At 47.7% G+C, this 13,513-nt stretch overlaps 2 protein-coding genes across 3 annotated transcripts in view; both read right to left on the bottom strand.

The window, feature by feature from the left end:
- TMEM41A (transmembrane protein 41A) overlaps positions 1-3,392 on the bottom strand; it is a 10,051-nt gene extending 6,659 nt beyond the window's left edge. Inside the window, exons 1-2 of the mRNA XM_011953390.1 lie at positions 3,178-3,392; positions 1,182-1,335 (exon numbers count right to left, since the gene is read on the bottom strand). Coding sequence (XP_011808780.1) covers positions 1,182-1,335; positions 3,178-3,296 — 273 coding nt within the window. The 5' untranslated portion in view covers positions 3,297-3,392. The remainder of the gene's footprint in view (positions 1-1,181; positions 1,336-3,177) is intronic.
- Positions 3,393-12,154: 8,762 nt separating this feature from the next.
- LIPH (lipase, member H) overlaps positions 12,155-13,513 on the bottom strand; it is a 55,081-nt gene continuing 53,722 nt past the window's right edge. The window contains exon 10 of one of the 2 annotated variants that reach the window (XM_011953387.1): positions 12,155-13,245. In XM_011953387.1, the coding sequence (XP_011808777.1) occupies positions 13,158-13,245 (88 nt within the window). In that variant the 3' untranslated portion in view covers positions 12,155-13,157. The remainder of the gene's footprint in view (positions 13,246-13,513) is intronic. The other variant, XM_011953388.1, reaches the window with a different exon arrangement.

Raw genomic sequence — 13,513 nt, 5'->3', positions numbered from 1 at the left:
CACTGTGTTGCCCAGGCTGGTTTCAAACTCCTGGGCTCAAGTGATCCTCCCACCTCAGCCTCCCAAAGTGCTAGGATTACAGGTGTGAGCCACTGCCCCAGGTCCTAATTGCCATTTAAAGAAGTGAATGAAAAATCATGAAAAGACTGGGAACTACACCTGGCATCAGTCTCTTCACCTTGAAAATGAGGATAAGGATAAAAGCCCCAGGGGGCAGGAGAGAATTAAATGGGATCTGTGGCTGTGGTAGATTCTGCAATCACTGGGGCTCCAAGAAAGTAGAAATGAAACTCACAAGTTATTTTTACTATTTTAAAAGATGAACACAAACCATGAATTTTCCCTTGGTGGGACCACACAAGCTATATAAGATGCCTTGTTTCTTTGCTTTGTGCTGCAATTACATCCATGTAGTATGCTAATACCGGGGGTTCCATGTTGACCAGAGCTCTAGCCGACACTTGAAGACGTCTTGGTTTAAGAAAAAGGGAAAAGTGAACCAATACTTCCTAAATGCATTTTGGCTGCTAGACATCATCCTGACAAAACATGGGATCCAAGACAGAAAGTAAAAGGAAGCCTTGGTATTGGGAAGAGGGGGAGCTGCTGAGCACTGTGTTAAGTGCTTGACTACATGACCTGTGTAATCCTCACTACATCCCTGAGTCATGCCATCCTTGCCCCATTCTACAGGTGAGAGATTAAGTATCTTCCCCAAGACCACAGCAGGCAGAGTCAGGGTTCATCCTCAGGTCTGCATGTGGAGCCCCCACCAAGCAGCAGCTGGCTCCCAACCCTGAAGAGGAATCAGTTCAAGACAGAAGACCGACACAGGGAAGCCTCAAGGAGTCAGCCCCTGACCCCGAGCCCCACACACCTCCCCTGCCTCTCTTGGACATGTCTGCTTTTCTTCCAGTTTCCGATAAGGAAAGTGCTTGAGCAGGTCCAGCCTCAGCCTAGAGGAGAGAAACATGCTGGGGCAGGAGAGGGAAGCAGTACAAAAGGAAGCTGTCAGTGTCTCCGGCTTCAGTGCTCAATCCCACAGTAGGCACGCTGAGGGCTACTGTGTGCCAGCCCCGCTACACCCACTGTCACATTTAATCATCCCCACACAGCAATCCCAGGAGGTTACAGGGGAGTATCTGAATTTTACAGGGTTGGAGGGAGGGCAGGACACTGACCAGGAAGCTGGAGCCAGGGATGGCAAAGCCCTGTTTGTAGAGGTAGGCGCTGCAGAAGAGCAGGAACACGTAGGCCTGGTGCTCCTTCCGGTAGTCTCGAAGGACCTCAGAGAGTTCCCGCAGCTCTGCCAGGTCAGAGGGGAACCACAGGGACCTGGGGATTTGGAAAAGCAGATGGAAACATGAGTTCAAATCAGCCCAGTGCCCACGAGAGTCACTCGCTGTGTCTTCCTTTCAGAGTAGGTTTATAAATATGCCCATCATCTGGTCTGCTGGGAACACATACACTCCCAATGACAGACGACCTGATACGACGTTGCAGAGACAGACAGGAGAGCCCTAGTTTGGAAGCAAGAGACCTGGGTTAGCATCCCAACCCTGCTACTTTCTGTTGTATGTCCTTGGACTAGTCCCTGGGTCTGTTCCCTTATCTAAAAAATGAGGATTTGGTGCTAAATAGTCATTAAGTTCCCCTTTAGCTCTGGGATTTTAGAATCTGTTCTTAAGAGGCAAATGGATACATTTCCAGGCAAGTTCTAAATGTCCTAAATTGCCTTCCTTTCAAGGACATTGCCTCCCCCACCAACCAAGAACAATTCAGATTTCAAACTGTTCCTGAGGTGCCAAGTAAAATGACTTTTTAGCATTCACTATAAAGCCAATTAAAGATTCTTCAGGAAAGTATATCTATCCCATATTACAAACGTAACTTTTTGGATAATATGTCAGGCTTGAATCAAACCCTTTAAAGAGCCTACTATTTCATTCTGCTCTTAACCTGGTCCTCAGTGCACTTTGAATCCTGTCCAAAGGTTACAGTATGAAGGCTACCTTGCCTCTACCATCTGAACAGCCCTTGAATCCACCACTAATTAATTATAAGCAAACCCTCCCACTTCTCATGAGAATGCTTCTCTTGGTATGTCCCACACCCACAGCAGAGCCTTCTTAGCTACAGCAAAAGAATACAACAGCTGAAAACAGTTGCCTTAATAGTCAAATATCAGTAATTCCCTTGACCACACAATGCTGTACTAGGCACACTTCCATGCACTTTATAAAGAGTATGCAGCACTCATAAAAACCAGCCATGTAAGTATTGCTCTGCCTCCTGCCTCGACCAGTCTTTCATTAGAATGGGAAAAGTAGGCCTAGTGTGGTGGCTCATGCCTGTAATCCCACCACTTTGGGAGGCTGAGGTAAGCGGATCACCTGAGGTCAGGGGTTCGAGACCAGCCTGGCCAACATGGTGAGACCCCCCCCCCGTCTTTACTAAAAATACAAAAATTAGCCGGCCGTGGTGGCGCGCGCCCGTAGCCCCAGTTATTCGGGAGGCTGAGGCAGGAAAATTGCTTGAACCCGGAAGGAGGAGGTTGCAGTGAGCCGAGATCGCGCCACTGCACTCCAGCCTGGGTGACAGAGCCAGACTCCGGCCCGGTGAGGGGGAAAAAAAGATAAAAGTAGAGACAACCAGGAAGAGGAGCAGAGCTGATAATCTGTGAATAATTTAAAGTTGTCCATGCAACATTTCTCCTGAAGACCTAACGTCTAAAGTCTCAAGGGCAGACCTGACGGAAGTGGGGCGGGGTGGAGGAGAGACAGCTGAAAGTGGACTTGAAGGGGCTGGGGGCCCGCACCGGGGCGAAGGTCGGCTGGAAATGGGGCCCAGGGCTGGGACTGGGAAAGCAACGGCGCGGGCAGGCTCAGCGGAACGTCTCCCAAATCCATCCAACCAAAGGCACTGCGGCGTGACGCCTTGCACACCCCGCAGCCGGCACCACACAGGTCCCAGTCAGGCCCGGGACCGGGCTCTCATTTCACCCGCCTGTCCGAGACCGTGTGGACGAGGGTCCAGATACCAGACCCGGATTCCAGTTCAACAAGAGAATCTCAATTCCCAACGCCTCCGATACCGGAACCCGAATTTCCGATTCCCAGCCCCGGTCCTTGGACCTGGCTCCCTTCCTCTACCCGAACCTGGATTCCCGCTACGCACCTGCCTCCAGCCTCCTCGGTGGAGCCCAGTCTCCGCCTGCGGGGCAGTCGCGTCGACAGCAAGTACAAGGCGAAGGTGCAGCCAGCGAAGACCAGAAGGAGGCCGAGCAGCGGGCGCATGTCGGCTCCGCACCCCGGCCCGCGGGGCAGCCGAGAGGCTCACTTGTATGCCGGGGCGCAGCGGCGGGCGGACTGAGCCAGCGGAGCACGTTCGCTGACGGACCGGAGAGGGTCCGCGCCAAGACCCGCCCCCGAACCAGGCCCCGCCTCCCGAGCCAGGCCCCAGCCCCCAATTCTGACTCCGCCCTCCCTGTCCTTCGGTGTAGACTCCCGGAAAAACCTGCCTCCCAGGCTGCCCTTTCTCCGTCTGTCTGTGCTTGTTTTTCTACGTTTATCCCTGTCGCTTTCTCCACTTATTCTGCAGTCATGGAGCGCCCCCAGTGCCGGCTCGGTGCCAGTGCTGGGAGATCTGGGGGCGAATCGTGAGCCTGGCCCACAGCGAGCTTGCAGTCTAGTGGTCAAGGCAGTCTTGTCCACAACCTGCTGTCACACGAAGCAAATGTAGCTGGTGTAGCACCAGGGGCTGCAATCAGGTGTGGTGGGGCGGCAATAGTGACCACGGAAATAATCAGAATGCTTTCAATTCAGCTCCTACTATATTCCCATTATCCCTGAGCCTCACAATCATCCTCCAAGGTAGGTATTGTCTTTCTCTAACAGATGAAAACTCTGAGTTTCAGAAGAATTCAATGACATCCCCCCAAAAGAGAGACAGTATAAGAATCCAAGTCAACCAGAGTCCAAAACCAGTGGTTCTTACACTGTGTTGATTATGGAGGAGATGGAGTTTAAGTTTACCTTCAGGGATGAGCAAGACTTTTCTGCAAGCAGAAAAAGGAGGAAATGGGTGAACAATGGCCCAAGTAAGGCACCAGAATCCAGTTTCAGTGAAGCCTAAGGTACATGAGAAATAAGTGAGAATCTGGGGACAAACAAGAGTGCACTGAAGGCAGGCTAAGGAGATAGATTTTTAATAATGTAGATGAGACACCAACAGAGGTGTTGAAGTAAGAGAATGATTTAGTTCCTGTTTTAAGATGTTCGCTTTGGCAGGTAGCCACAACTGTCCTGATAAGAAAGCAAGCCGGCCTAGCTCACGCCTGTAATCCCAGGATTTTGGGAGGTCGAGGCGGGCGGATCACTTGATGTCAGGAGTTCGAGACCAGCTTGTCCAACATGGGGAAACCCCGTCTCTACTAAAAATACAATAATTAGCCGGGCATGATGGCACATGCCTGTAATCCCAGCTACTCCGGAGGCTGAGGAACGAGAATCACTTGAACCTGGAAGGCAGAGGTTGCAGTGAGCCGAAATTGCACCACTGCACTCCAGCCTGGGCGACAAGAGCGAAACTTCAGGAAAGGGAAAGGGAAGGAAAGGAAAGGAGAGGGGAGGGGAGGGAGAGAGAGAGAGAGAGAAAGAGAGAGAGGGAGAGAAGGGAGGGAGGGAAAGGAAAGAAAGAAAGAAAGCATTCAGGCCGAGAGAGAGAGAGAGAGAGAAAGAGAGAGAGGGAGAGAAGGGAGGGAGGGAAAGGAAAGAAAGAAAGAAAGCATTCAGGCCTGATCCAGGACCACTGCAGTGGACTTGGAGGGAGGAGGCTGGGGGTAGTTGAATTGGTATGATATGTCACTGAGTAAACGGAGGAAGGGACAGAAAGAGAACTCCAAAGTGTCAAAAGCCTGAACAACAGAGAGAAAGCATCCTTGTTATATCATTTAAAGCACCTGTTGGGCCAAATAGGGAGTATTTTTCAGAATTCATATGCACAAGATCTCGCAATTATATGTCCAAGAATGTAACCTACATCCAAGAATGTAATGGAATTTAATTCCACATCCAAGAATCCCCATAAGTAGCAAATATGTATATTTAAGGGTGTTCTCTCAGCTTTGTTTTTATGTTAGGAGATTGGGAACAACCTAAATGCCCATCAGCTGGCGACTGGCCAGGTTAACTATGGTATATTCACAAATGGAATACTAGGTAGCCTCCTAAAAGAGGAAGGCAATTCTACATATCCTGATATAGTGTGGTCACCAGATAGATGGCTTAGATACAAATAAAACAAACAAATTGCAGTGTTAGAGTATGCTATGTATGACTCCTTTTAAAGGACAAAAAGAGGATATACTTTAACTTTTTAAGATACCGAAGTATTTATTTATTTAAATTTTTTTTTCACAGAATTGTTACAGCATACAGAACCAAAAAATATTTACAAATGAAATTACTCAATGTCTGAGATTTGCGTCGAAATAATGGTACAGGAGTTTAGTGAGTAAGGATATAGGTAGAACAAGATTTCCATGAGTTGATAGCTATTGAAGCTGGGTGATCACCTGGGGGTTTTATACTATTTGGATGGTATACTATTTGTTTTTCTATTCTTGTGTATGTATCAAATTTCCATTTAAGAGAATGGGGGGAAATGGTGTCAGCCCTCCATTCCGGCTGAACACACCATGTTAGTTCATGCCCCATCACACCACTCTTCTAGCCATCTGTCAATCTTCTCTGCCTGGCAAATTTCTACTCTTTCATCAGGACCCAGGATAATTATCACCTTCTCTGAGAGGCCTTCTCCAACCCCTATAGTCAGAAACATTCCTTCTCTATGCTTGGGGCCCCTGAGAAATGTCTGTAATCTTGTCACAAATACATATTCCAGTGTCATTATCCATCTCCCTAGTAGACAGTGAACATTTCCATCAATGAGACAATGTCTCAACTATCTTCTTTCTGTCTCAACCCTTAACCCTGGCACCTAACAATTGTTTGTTAAATTCATGGGTCAGGTCTAGTGAAGACAATGATTAGCTGTTTGATTTGGTACATATTGACCTTGAGAAGTCAAAGGGATATGGGAGGAGAGAAAGTGAATGAGGAACTGATGTTATTGAGCCTGTGCTAGGAGACTGCTGGGGCAAGAAATAGAGTGAGGACAAAGGAGGTGAGGCTCCTGCTGGCAAGGACCTCACTTTCCTTTCAGCTGGGGAAGAGCATGGAAAGACATAATTCTAGAGCGTGGTAAGTGCCATGGATGAAATAGACAAGGCAAAACTTACTCCACTTCAGCAAAGCGATGTCAATATTCTACTTATGGATGAGTGGATGAACACTTTTGGATGAAATCACTTGTGCAAAATTTACAGCTGTGAGTGCTGAACAGGAACATGTTTTTGTCTGCCATCAGGTGAGGCCATGCTTTTTCTTCTGCCCTTCACTGCCACTCGACATGCAGGTGAAACTCTGGAGCTCAGACCAAATATTCAGATTTGGAGGTCATTCTACAGGAGATAGTTGAAGTGAGGGGAGGGGAGAAGGTCTCCTAGAAACCACATGAGAGGGAAAGTAACAGCAGTTGACTTTCATTGAGTACTTAGTACACTCCAGACCCCATACTAAGCTTTTTTTTTTTTAATTTTATTTTTTTTTTGAGATAGAGTCTTGCTGTTTCCCCAGCTGGAGTGCGGTGGTGCAGTCTCGACTCACTGCAACCTCCTCCTCCTGGGTTCAAGCGATTCTCCTGCCTCAGCCTCCCAAGTAGCTGGGACTACAGGTGCGGGCCACCATGCGCAGCTAAGCTTTTGTATTTTTAGTAGAGACAGGGTTTCACCGTGTTAGCCAGGATGATCTCAATCTCCTAACCTCACGATATGCCTGCCTCGGCCTCCCAAAGTGCTGGGATTACAGGTGTGAGCCGCTGCCCCTGGTCCATACTAAGCCTTTTACTTACATGAGTTTATTTATTCCATGTAACAACCCTCATGAAGTAGGAACTCTTTATTGAGGAACAGGGTCTTACTATGTTGCCCAGGCTGGTCTTGAACTTCTGGCCTCTGGTGTTCCTCCTGCCTTGGCCCGCAAAGTGCTCAGATTACAGGCTTCAGCCAGCATGCCTGGTCTAAAGTAGGAGCTCTTAACAGTCCCACATTTATAGCCTGGGAAAATGAAGCTTAGAAAGAATGAAGTCAACAGAGCAACAGAGGTCACACACCTTGCGAACAGCAGAACCCAAATGTCTTGCCATGTACTAGCCTTTTGAGAAAGAAGACTGAGATCAGGAGCCGGGTAAGGAAATGGTGGAAACAGTGAAAGAGAACAAGATGCCCCCTTTCATTTGTGAGATGAGAAACAGAAAAAAGAAACGTCCTGAGAGCCCAAGAAAGACTGTTAGGAAGGGAACTGGGGCACAGTGTCAGAGTCCATGGAGAAACCCAGCAGGGAAACCTGAGGGTCATGGAAACTGGCCAACAGGAGGTGGTAAGGGACCTTTGACAGAGCTATTTTGGGTGGTGCTAACCTGCTTTGCCACAGGCTCACGACTGGAGCATCTGCTTGCTTCCTCTGACCTGCCCCCTGGACTAATGTTGTAATTCAACCTGTCGCTCAACCTGTCTGCCTGGGGAAGAAGCCCTGGACTGTGTTTCCCCAATCTCAGCATCCCCAACCCTCCTGGCCCCCAACCCAGTACCTGCAGAGCTAACTCTAACTGCCCAATGCACCTCCTGCAAGCTGCAGCAGCCCCCAGCGAGGCCACTCATTTACAGCACAGGCCCACACAGTCTGACAAAGGACAGCTGCAATCCTTCATCAACTGCAGTCCTTTCCCAGGTACATGCTGGATTGGGAAACAGGTGGGAGAAAAGAACAGGTAAAAGGTTCCTGTGGGAGTGAGTTAGCCTGGCATTTACTGTGCCTCTTTGTGAAGAGCAGCCAACCTTTTCTGGCTTAATCAGACTTGCCCAAAGCATTTGAAAAGAGTAGCTCTGAAGTCTATGTAATTTTGCCTCCCCACCCCCACCCCAACCATGACTGATTGGAACTGGATAGATGTCTTCCTCAGGAGGAGGAGCCAAGGGCTGTTTCCTGTCCCTGGACTTTGGAATTGGGCCACCTAGTCAGTGAGTGGCCAAGAACCCAATGAAGCTGCCCCATGAAGGGAACTGAGCTCAGTCAAAGAGATTCGTGGCAGAGCACTAGGGTTAATAAAGGCCCACGAACTGTTGTTGCTGAAGGCTCTAGGGCTGCCCCATCCTTGCCCTTCCTGAGATTTGATGGATCACCTCTCCCTGGGTTTCCACAAGTCCTCTCTCTCTGTCTTTCAATAATCTATTAAATTTGGGTGTGAGTGGATTTCTGTTCCTTGCATCCAAAGTCTCCTTGGCTATGATGGAGTTCTATAGGAATGAGAGCAAGGGTCAGGGGTCCAAGGGTAGGAGCTTCTAAGTTTAGGACTTTAGAAATAACACTGTTAAGTGTGTTGATGTCTAAGTCAGAATGGAGGTGATTCTCTCAAGTTTCTAAGCATCATCCATTCCGTTCTGTCCAACAGACATTTATCAAGCGCCTGCTCTGTGCCTAGCATTGTGCTAGGTGCTAGAGAACCAAAAATAAATAAACAGCAGCTGCTCTTGTGGAGCTCACAGTCTTGGAGGAGTTAAAGACGCGGAAACAAATTACAACACAGCTTAACAGCAGTGACAGAAGCACGTATGATATGGTTTGACTGCGGCCCCACCCAGATCTTATCCTGAATTGTAGTTTCCATAATCCCCATGTGTGGTGGGAGGGGCCCAGTAGGAGGTAATTGAATCATGAGAGCAGTTTCCTCCATGCTATTCTTGTGATAGTGAGTTCTCACGAGATCTGATGGTTTTATAAGGGGCTTCCCCTTTCACTCAGCTCTTATTCTTCTCTCTTCTGCCACCATGTGAAGAAGGATGTGTTTGCTTTCCCTTCCATCATGATTGCAAGTTTCCTGAGGCCTCCCCAGTCATGTAGAACTGTGAGTCAATTAAATCTCTTTCCTTTATAAATTACCCAGTCTTGGGTATTTCTTCATAGCAGCCTGAGAAGGGACTAATACAACACACAAAGTTGGCAGCAAAGTGAGTGGTGGAAAGGAGTCATGGAAAAGCAAACAAGGGAGGGTTTTAACTACGGCTTGGCATCCTCCAGTAATGTTGTAAGGTCCTGGAGGGTTTTGGCAATGGTGCTAAAACGAGGGTGTAAGAACAAAATCCCCTAGATTTTGGACAGGTGAGCTTGCTGAGGTGTTGGGACCACCTGGAAAATGTGATAAGAAGTGACAAAGGGGCAGGGTGCAGTGGCTCATGCCTGTAATCCCAGCACTTTGGGAGGCCAAGGCAGGCAGATCTCCTGAGGTCAGGAGTTCGAGGCCAGCCTGGCGAACATGGTGAAACCCTGTCTCTACTAAAAATACAAAAATTAGCTTGGCGTGGTGGCATGTGCCTGTAATCACAGCTACTCGGGAGGCTGAGGCAGGAGAATAGCTTGGACCCAGGAGGTGGAGGTTGCAGTGAACCGAGATCGGATCACTGCACTCTAGCCTGGACAACAGAGCAAGACTCTATCTCAAAAAAAAAAAAAAAAAAAAGTGACAAAGGAGCTAACTTCTGTCTTTTCTGGGAAGTCTGGGAAATGGGCTATTGGCCTCCAAAGATAATGGAGACAATAGTAACGAAGGTGTCTGGGAGAAAAGTCTAAGACAGAGAAGGTTAGACACCCTCGTGAGAAGGTTAGGCACCCTCATGGAAATGCACTATGGCTAGGGTGGAGGGGAAGTCTTTACTCGCAACTGAACATGGTTCCATGGGGGTCAGAAGATAACAAAGTGTTCATTTAATACATGTTTCCTGAATGCAGACTATATGGGAGGCACATGACTCCTGCCTTGCAGAGCAGTCTAGTGGAGAAGACAGATATTTATCAAATAATCACGCAAATAAAATGTTAAAAATATAGGCCAGGCGTGGTAGCTGACACCTGCAATCCCAACACTTTGGGAAGCCAAGGCAGTCAGATCACTTAAGGTCAGGAGTTCAACATCAGCCTGGCCAATATGGTGAAACCCTGTCTCTACTAAAAATACAAAAATTAGCTGGGCATGGTGGCGCAGGCTTGTGGTTCCAGCTACTCAGGAGGCTGAGGCACGAGAAGCATTGGAACCTGGGAGATAGAGGCTACAGTGAGCCAAGATTGCACCACTGCACTCCAGCCTAGGTGACAGAGTGAGACTTCATCTAAAAAAAAAAAAAGTTAAAAAATACAATTAAAAAGTGCTATGAAGGAGAGGTACAGTGTGGAACTTCTCTGTCTGGAAATAAGGTCAAAGAAGACTCCCTGAGGAGGTGGCAATTGAGCCACGGTCCAAATGATGAGTAGGAGGTCACCAGTGAAGAGGGAAGGGAAGAGGGTAGACTGTAATTTAATTGTGTTTTGAATTTGACACTCAGACAGATATATGGTACTGAGAAAGAGAGGGGAGGAGTAGCAAGGATAACAAGAGACAGTCAAAAGTTCCAGGGGCCCTTGGAAGAAAGATACTGAGAACAGAGTGGCCACACTTGTAACTGCCTTTGTTTCTCCTTATCACTGTTACATGAAACTTATTGAAATTCATCCCCTCTCCAGTGAACAAACTTCCTTTCTTTATCCATTCATTCATCCATCTACCCATCCTACAGTGAGCCAGGTACTGGGCTAGGAGACCCGTTAGCCCAGAGTGTACAAATTGGTAGAAATTCTGTTTCAGGCATTTTGTTGCTATTGTTTTGACTCCCTGCTTACCAGGAAAGGAAAGAGAACAAAAAAGTGACTGTGCAGATCAAAATACAGACCAATAAAACTCTAAGAAGAAACCAGGGCCACCAGGTGCAGTGGCTCACACCTGTAATCCCAGAACTTTGAGAGGCCAAAGCGGGTGGATCACGAGGTCAGGAGTTCAAAGCCAGCCTGGCCAAGATGGTGAAACCGGGTCTCTACTAAAAATACAAAAATTAGCCAGGCGTGGTGGTGGGCACCTGTAATCTCAGCTACTTGGGAGGCTGAGGCAGAGAATTGCTTGAACCCGGGAGGCAGAGGTTGCAGTGAGCCAAGCTTGTGCCACTGTACTCCAGCCTGGGCAACAGAATGAGACTCCATCTCAAAAAAAAAAAAAAAAAAAAAACAGAGTCTACAGCACACTGATCTCTCTATCCACAATTGCTGAGGAAATGTGGGAAGGAGGAGGAAGGATAGTAAGATGTCCAAGAGCTTATTCCACTCAGAGTTCAGTCATCCCTCACTTAAATAAAACAGACTCTGTATTTGATGCAAATGTAAATCTGTAAGAAGATATGCCACTCGGGAATATATTTATAGATTTCTTTAATTTATGACATAGAGAATCCATTTCTTGGCCGGGTGTGGTGGCTCATGCCTGTAATCCCAGCACTTTGGGAGGCCGAGACAGGTGGGTCACCTGAGGGCAGGAGTTCAAAACCAGCCTGGCCAACATGGTGAAACCCTGTCTCTACTAAAAATACAACAATTAGCCAGGTGTGGTGGCACATGCCTGTAATCTCAGCTAGTCAGGAGGCTGAGGCAGGAGAATCAATTGAACCCGAGAGGTGGAGGTTGCAGTGAGCCGAGATCGCACCATTGCACTCCAGCCTGGGCAACAAGAGTGAGACTCCGTCTCAAAAGAAAAAGAGAGAGAGTCAATTTCTTCATAACAAGGGCTGTTTTCACAGATAGCAGTTGAAGGAGCAATCACTTGGGTGAGGAGGTGGTGACTGGGCCTGTGGCACTTCACAGACCTTCCTACAGTGGCCACAGCCATGGGACAGATGGTGCCTCCCCTCACACTGGGCATCTGGCCCCAGGGATTGTCTTCCCTTCTTTCTGGCCTCAGCCCGACAGGACCTCTTGACTGGACACTCCTGCTGTCATTCTAGATTCACATCTACCTCCAGGGAAGCAAAGGATTCCTCAAACTGGAGGCTTCAGATTCTCCAAAAGCAAACCGGTTCATACTTTGAATACACATGTTAGCAAAACAAGTGATAGCCTTGTTCCAAAAGGCTAACATTAATTACCTCTCGTAGGTGGCATCGTGAATAGTATTTTTTTTATTTTGTATCTATGCATTTTCTAAATTTCCTTCAATAATCGTAGATTACATTGGTAATAAAGAAATGTGAACATTTCTTAAGGGTTGCTTAAAATGAGGGTCGCCTATAAAGTGATCCTTCTCCACCTTGGGTGAAAAACAAGCTCTGCCTTTCCTTCTCTTGCCTCATGCTCCATCGCCGGTCCCCATGTGGAGAGGCTATCCCACAGCTTCCTCGTCCTTCTTTCTTCATCCACTTACTATCTAGTCCCAGCAGCTGCCCTCTTAGCTGTCAGTCCATCCCCACCTCCTCCAGCTCCTCCATGCTCCAACAACACTTTAGAGAAGGCAGAGGGCCAGCACGTGGCTTTCGTGCCTTCCCAGAACAAACATCCTGAGAGAGAAGCTGGCGTTGAGAGAGAGAGAGGCTCTCTCATTGCAAATTAGATAAGCCCCATGAAAATAAATAAAAGCATATTCACATTTATCAAACATCTCATAGATGTGGCACCTATGGGATTTCAAAAAACCCTTCATAGACTTGCCTCCCAAACCCACACAGCAGCCCCATGAGGTAGACGTCAGTTTCGTTCCCTTCTACGAGTGGGAACTGGAGGAAGGTGGCACAGAGAATGCAGAGTTGAGTCCATGGTGAGGCCTCCAGTCCGTCCTTCCCTTGAAGATGCTTGACCTGCAGCCGCGATGGGCAGAACCACCCACGTGACAGGCAGCAGAATTGACAGGTCGGAACAAACGAGGTCCCAGGACGCAGCAGACACAGCCCTGGGCTGCCACGAGCCTGGCTATTTCTGACTTGCCCTAGTTAGGGGCTCCCTTCCCAGGATCGTTTTATAATCACAAGGTTGTTTGATGTTGTATAATGTGACATCCATAAGACGCTACTGAAAAAAGCCTTGGTTTTTTCATACTTTTTGTGCCTTGCAGAAAAGGTGAGGTGAAGCTTTCAAACAGCCTGTGGTTGTAGCTTTCTTTCTATTATTGATGCCCATGTGTCCTGGCAACAGTTACATCTGCAACTTAGGGCAAAGAATAGGTTGGAAGACTGTTTCAACGTTTTCCATCAGGACAAGATCATACCGACACAGCTGGGGCCTGGGAAAATAAGACAAAATATCCTTGTCCATGAATTTACAAAAATGCAATAGTCTAGTAAATAATATTATATCGTTAAGATACAAAATTATTTAGCAATTGTTTTTAATATAGAAAATGCTTACAGTGGCCGGGCGCGGTGGCTCACGCCTGTAATCCCAGCACTTTAATAGGCCAAGGTGGGTGGATACCTGAGGCTAGGAGTTCAAGGCCAGCCTGGCCAACATGGTTAAACCCTGTCTCTACTAAAAATACAAAAGTTAGCTGG

This window comes from Colobus angolensis, unplaced genomic scaffold, assembly GCF_000951035.1.
Source record: "Colobus angolensis palliatus isolate OR3802 unplaced genomic scaffold, Cang.pa_1.0 Scaffold36, whole genome shotgun sequence".
NCBI lineage: Eukaryota > Metazoa > Chordata > Mammalia > Primates > Cercopithecidae > Colobus > Colobus angolensis.
Note: the sequence above shows the minus strand (reverse complement) of the source record. Positions and strands in the feature narration are given on the sequence as shown.